Below are 6,616 nucleotides of genomic sequence, written 5' to 3' on the forward strand. Positions count from 1 at the left end.
TCTGTCAACACCTAAATCCCTACAGAGCCACTTGCATATGCCCCCCAAGTTCTCTCTCTTGCTCTTGGAACACACATGGTGAAACAATGGAATCCACTCAAATCTACCCCTTCTGGACTATATCTAACCTCCCCCGGCCCATAGTACACTTGAATATTGACACTATCTGACATGCCTGGCAACATACATGAAACGGGCAGTCCAAATTATTCTCAGCACTATACATAAATTTACTACAATAATTATCTCAATTGAATAAACAAACAACTATGTAACACTAAACCGAGCTTACTAACTTTATCATAGACATGCACCACAACAAATAAATCTAATAATGTGACAAAAGACTATATTGTAATACCTAACAAAAAATTATAATTTACTTACTACATTTATCGCAGTTATTTACCAGAACAAACAAATCTAATATTGTTATCGAAAAACTCTATTCGAATACCTAACCAAAAAATCAGAATTTAATAACTCATTTATTCTAGCCATTTACCATAACAACTAAATCTAATAATGTTTACTCTATTTTACTGTATATGCTAAATTAGTTATACTAACTAAGCTACTTTTTCCTATCTAAAAACAGCTAAAAGTTTCTAAGTCTAGATCTACGTCCACTATTACTTCTAAGTCTAGATGTACTAATATTTCTAAATCTCAGATCCACTAATATTTCTAAATCTAGATCTAAACTATACTATAGTATACTATACTAAACTACGAGATTAAAAAAAATTACCTGCGAAAGACGGAAGAAATTCCTTCCCTCTTCCACCTCCTCTTCCTTTCTTTCTTTTTTTTTTCTTCCCTTCTCCTCCTCTCATTTCTCTATTTTTTTTTCTTCCCTCCTTTCCTCTTTCTCTTCCCTCTTCCTTCTCTAGCTTGCTGCGGGCGCGCACTGGTGCAGGGAGAGGGGAGGGGTGCGGGCGGGTTTTATTCCGTCGCCTGGGGCGGCGATTACGCCAGCTGCTGACTGTTGGCAAGGGGCCTTACCGCCGGCTGGCGGTAAGGCCCCTTCCGCCACCTGGACCGGCGGCAATAGTCTAGATCTGCAATTTTTCCATCCAACTATATATTTCTGCAAAATTGAAAAAAAATAAAAATAAAAAACATTCCAACAAAAATGGCGAGCGGCCCAGCGGTTGCGGCGACAAAATCCCGCGAGGGGCCCGTGAGGCCGTGAGTCATTCACGTGGTCTCTCCGCGGAAACGAACGAACTGGTCCTGGAAACCTATCCAAACTGCGTGCGCCCGCGACGGGACGGGGTTCCCGGGTCGGCTGTGCTTCCGCGTCAGCGCCCACGCGCCGGCCCCAGCCGTTGGTTTTTGGATTGTGCTTCTGCTTCTGGGACTTTGCGACTTGGACCCTGCCGATCTGGTGTTTTGCCGTGAGGTACCAGGGGATACGGCTTTCTTGGGGCAGAGGTTACGACCGCTTGGATGGTTTTCAACGAAGAGCGTTCTGTGGTTTAAAGCTGACTTACGAGTTACACAGGTTTGGGAACCAGCAGTTTACTTGAACGAAAAGGCAAAGTTGCCGTTAGCATGCTAGACTAGGAAATGCTATTGTCTCACTCGCCATCTTAATTCTCAAACTCCTTTTAAAACACTACAACAAAATTTGCTTGATTATTAAACATGTATATGACGCATCAAATGAAACCAAACCATGCATGCACCTTGCGCAAAACGAGTAACGGTCTTGGACAAAAGCAAACGGTATGCTCTCTGGGAACGAGTAAACAACTAACAGCATGGGTTGAAGAAGTATGCCCGAAATAGTGGATAATCAAGGGAGTGAAGTGCTAAAGCGCAGACACATTCTCTGATCCTACGTTCGCGTCAACGTTTCCCCCTCCTCCACTTTTGGCCGCTCCGCTATATATACAAGCTCCCATTGGTCAACTCCACACCATTCCAAACCATCCTAAACAACCCATCCGTGTCCACCACAAGTTTCATGGGATCGGGCCTCTCTAGCAACCACCACCGGAGAAGCAGCGCGTCGCTTCACCAGCCGCCGCCGGCGGCGGCGGCGGCGGCCCTGGTCGTCGCGGCCGACGGCTCGCTGCGGGAGTTCGCGCCGGCGTCCTCCCCCGTCTCCGCATCCGACGTCCTCAACGGCGCCGGCAGCAGCAATGCCTTCGTGTGCAGCTCCGACGCGCTCTACTTCGACGCGGACGTGCCGGCGCTCGGCGCCGACGAGCTGCTTCGCCCGGGGCAGATATACTTCGTCCTCCCCGCGGAGATGCTCGGCCGCCCGCTCTCCAGCGCCGACATGGCCGCGCTCGCCGTGCGCGCCAGCGACGCGCTGGCGGCGAGGCCGCGGGCGGCGCGTGCTGCTTCCCACAACGGGCGCGCGCGCCGCGGCGGGCTCATCACCAAGGCGCGCGTCGTGCCGGCGGCGCACCACGCGCCGGACGGCGACGAGGAGATCAACGAGAAGCTGAACCAGCGGACCCTGGGGGGATTCGAGACGGCCTCGCGGAGCCCGGCGAGAGCCGCCAAAGGATCCGTGCCGGCGGCGCGGCCGCCGATGAGGAGGGCACTCAGCACCATCATGGAGGACGCCGATTGATAAGAAAAACGGCTTGAATTGAAAGCGCGTGTAGTAACTTTCGACCATTCACGGAAAGCATAAGCCTGATTATTGATAGGTTTAGTTTTTCTTTCGATTGATCTCCCATTTTTTTTTTTTTGCATAGATAGGATGTTCAAGATACTCCACAAAGAAGATATATATGAAGAGTTTGACAGGAAACATTGTTGTTTGGTTGACCGGTGTTTGTGCATACTCGATTATAGAGTGGAATGAAATTTTGTCTGTTGACTTCGTTCTTTGTTATTTCAGTTATTATTAGTTGCATAACTTGTCAGGCCTAGGAAGAATTGCAGAGGGGAGAAAATGAACGATGTGAAGATCGGCCAAGTCACCAACCAGTTCTTTGAACTTATAGTTTGTTATTCATCATCTTTATCATAACGTCAGGTTGTTCGCGTTGGTCTAAGGCGCCAGTTTCAGGTACCGGTCTGAAAGGAGCGCATGGGTTCAAATCCTATTCTTAATATTTTCTTTTTTTTCCTCTAGTTTTGTCGATTTACCATCTGTTGCAGCGACTTTTGCGGGGTAATTTCTGTGCCCGGGACAACCGGTAATGCTAGCTTTGAATTTCTTTTTTTTTTCCCTCTAGTTTTGTCGATTTACCATCTGTTGCAGCAACTTTTGCGGGGTAATTTCTGTGCCCGGGACAACCGGTAATGCTAGGCCCTTGTTCACTTCCTACAAAACTCCCAACTTTGTCACTATGCAAAAAGAAGATTCCCCATCACATCAAACTTGCGGTACATACATGGAGTACTAAATGTAGACGAAATCAAAAACTAATTGCACAATTTTATTGTACTTTGCGAGACGAATCTTTTGAGCCTAATTAGTCAATATTTGGACAATAATTCACAAATACAAACGAAACGCTACAGTGTTGCTACAGTAATTTGGCACCTCCCAAATTCACAAAGTAAACAAGGGCTAGCTTTGAATTGTTGCATCCGACACGATGTGATTTTTGACTCATTTTTCACCTCCCTAGCTGTGAGGGCATTACTGAAAACTGAGACGCCGTCCTACAGGCACGAGCTGACCGGAGACTTGAAGCAGCGAGCATTCCGAGGTAACCCTTGACCCCAGCACATACTCATGGCATTGGCGCTGGTGTTGGGCCATGTTTAGGCCTTGTTTAGTTCCCAATTTGGGATAGGCAAAATTGGCATTTTGCTATAAATGCGCAACTGTAGCGTTTCGTTTGTATTTGGGAATTATTGTCTAAATATTGACTAATTAGGCTCAAAAGATTCGTCTCGCAAAGTACAACAAAACTATGCAATTAATTTTTGATTTCGTCTACATTTAGTACTCCATGCATGTACCGCAAGTTTGATGTGATATGGAATCTTCTTTTTGCATAGTGTCAAAGTTGGGAGTTTGGAGGGAAGTAAACATGGTGTTAGTTCGCTCCAAACTCCCAACTTTGACACTATGCAAAAAGAAGATTCCCCCATCACATCAAACTTGCGGTATATGCATGGAGTACTAAATGTAGACGAAATCAAAAACTAATTGCACAGTTTTGTTGTACTTTGCGAGACGAATATTTTAAGCTTAATTAGTCAATATTTGGACAATAATTCACAAATACAAACGAAACGCTACAGTTGCGTATTTATGGCAAAATGCCAATTTTGCCACTCCTAAATTGGGAACTAAACAAGGCCCGGTTGCTAAAGAGTTGGCTATAAAGGTCTCGATCGACAGGACGACAACTTGATCCGATTTCATTGCACTGTTACTAAGATTAGGAACTAGGTAACTGTACCGGTTGAGTTTAATGGGGATGAAACTCCTCTCAGATAGTATGATGAAATTTACCATTCTCTCTCTTCATAAAGACCTAGCCAAGTCAGCAAAAATGCTGATGTGGCATGGAAATTTAATGCCCATAAAACTTTTTATGAAACTTCCACTAAAACTGGTTTAAGCACGCGAGCCGATGACCGTCGTGTCACCTTAAACGGGAGGGAGGGGATGGCTCTCCCGCGATGGCCAAACTATCGACGAGCCCTAGCTGTGAGGTCCCTGTTCCCACGCGCGCACGGTATGCTACGCTACGTAGAACATGGACAAGGAGTCGAGAACAGCCTTGCACTGCTGAATGGAGGAGCCTCGGCGGCCTGGCTGGATGGAACTATGGAAGGTATGGTAGTGGAACAGTGGCCGTTGGCCGGGACCCCACAGAGACGAGCGCGTCAGATGGACCCTATGCGGTATGGTTAGACAGATGACGAGGACGGAGGTCTGACCTGAACCGCGCGCGTGCGTGTCCCCGACTGTTGCGCCTACTGATTGTTTCACCTGTACGGATGGGTGGGTGCACCATCCGCGAGCCGCACACACGGTTCACACCTCCGAAACTTCCATAGCATGATCCTACGTACTACCCTACGCCTCGCCTCGCAACGTACAATCTCAAAGCGGTACTCACTCCGTACCAATATAAATGCACTTATAAGATTTGAACTACTCCCTCCGTTTCAAATTAGAAATCATTTCAACTTTCTTGGAGAGATCAAAATTATAGAGAGGATCACAAAGATTTATGGTACTGAATAGATATACTATGAACATATATTTAATGAATAGATTAATGGTACTTATTTAGTATCATGAATGTTAGTACTTTATTGTATAAATTTGGTCAAACTTGAAATGTTTTGACTCTCTAAGAAAGTTGGAATGACTTATACTCCCTCCGTACCTGGAAAGGAAGTCGTCCGCCTTGACACCGTTTTCTCAAAGCATGTCGCTGAGGCCATAAGATGGACTACTTGGATGTGTTTGCCCCTGGAGAACATTTTGGCTGCCTGCTCGCCCGCTTCAATTCATGCGCTGCCCGTTCACTCGCCCGCTAATCGCTCGCCTCCCTTAATCGCGTGCACGCTCTCCTCCTTCCTCTCCCGTAGCACGCTCGCGTCCCTTTGTCTCCCGCAGCACACGCTCGCTGCTTGCTTCTAGTTAGGGTCTAGATGTTCGCGCGCCTCTCTTCCTCACTGCCCGGCTGGAGTCCGATGCCATGAAGGTCGTTCGCGCCATGGAGGAGCTGCTGGAATCAAAGGTCGCGCCAGACTCGGAGATGACAATGGACTCGGAGATGGCGTTGGATTCGGAGATGGTGCTGGACTCCGTCGAGATGGCGCCGGATTTCGTCGAGGTGGTGCCGGACTCCGTTGAGTCTCCATACGCTCGTTGCAGCACATTCCACGCCAACGACAACGATGGAGAAGCCTGCTTCCAAGCTCGCCGCCATGCTCGCAGGTGTGCCCATTGTGGTCTTCTACATGAAGACTACGATCTGACAGCATGGATATTGCATGACATGGAAAAGTTTGATTGTGAGATGTACATTCCTGATGTGGAGAAGCTTGAAATGAATGGTGAAACCATAATTCTGCCTGAGCACGTTCAAAAGAAGTTGGATGACCACATTGAGAAGATGAAGCAAGGCGCCATGGAAGATGCAAAGAAAGATCAGTAAGGTTACATGTATCATTCATTTAACCTAAGATACATGCATCTCCTAATTTGATTCTTCTAATTTGCTACATAAACTAACTTGCATCTTCTAATTTGCAAGGAGACTAGCAATGGCTTCAGCTAGCACGGAAGCTTCACATGAGATTTGCAATGGCAGCCGATCTTCTCTCTCTAGTTTTTCTTTTTGCATGTGAGGAATCTTGATGTTGTTGCATCCTTTAACCTTCATGGCTTCCTTCAAAATACTCTGAAGTGTTACAAAAATTCTGTTTGCTTTGCGCGGCGAATACTCCATGAATGCCTACAAAATATGTGTTGAAGAAATGAATCAATGAGTACATTATTTGTTCAAGAAACAATATAACAAGTGAACGATTGATCCATTTACCTGTTACACGGCTGGAACTAGATCTTTAATTATTTTTTCATCCTTCTTGTATTGAATAGACTGAATAGCTCTAAAAAACCCCAAGTCTAGAATGTTAAAATCCGGAGAATTGGGTGGTTGACAAATTA

The 6,616-nt window shown here is 46.3% G+C and overlaps 1 protein-coding gene across 1 annotated transcript; it reads left to right on the forward strand.

Annotated features, from left to right (window-relative positions):
* Nucleotides 1–1,912: 1,912 nt before the first annotated feature.
* On the forward strand, nucleotides 1,913–2,846 carry LOC117853154 (uncharacterized). Its single transcript, XM_034735528.2, has one exon. It carries the CDS (start codon nucleotides 1,973–1,975, stop codon nucleotides 2,588–2,590), a length of 618 nt encoding a protein of 205 aa, XP_034591419.1. The 5' UTR covers nucleotides 1,913–1,972; the 3' UTR covers nucleotides 2,591–2,846.
* The last annotated feature ends 3,770 nt before the right edge of the window (nucleotides 2,847–6,616 follow it).

Source organism: Setaria viridis, chromosome 4 (assembly GCF_005286985.2).
Source record: "Setaria viridis chromosome 4, Setaria_viridis_v4.0, whole genome shotgun sequence".
Taxonomy (NCBI): Eukaryota; Viridiplantae; Streptophyta; class Magnoliopsida; order Poales; family Poaceae; genus Setaria; species Setaria viridis.

Excerpts from the sequence above, each read along its gene's own strand:
- LOC117853154 (XM_034735528.2), top strand. The coding sequence starts at position 1,973 with ATGGGATCGGGCCTCTCTAGCAACCACCACCGGAGAAGCAGCGCGTCG.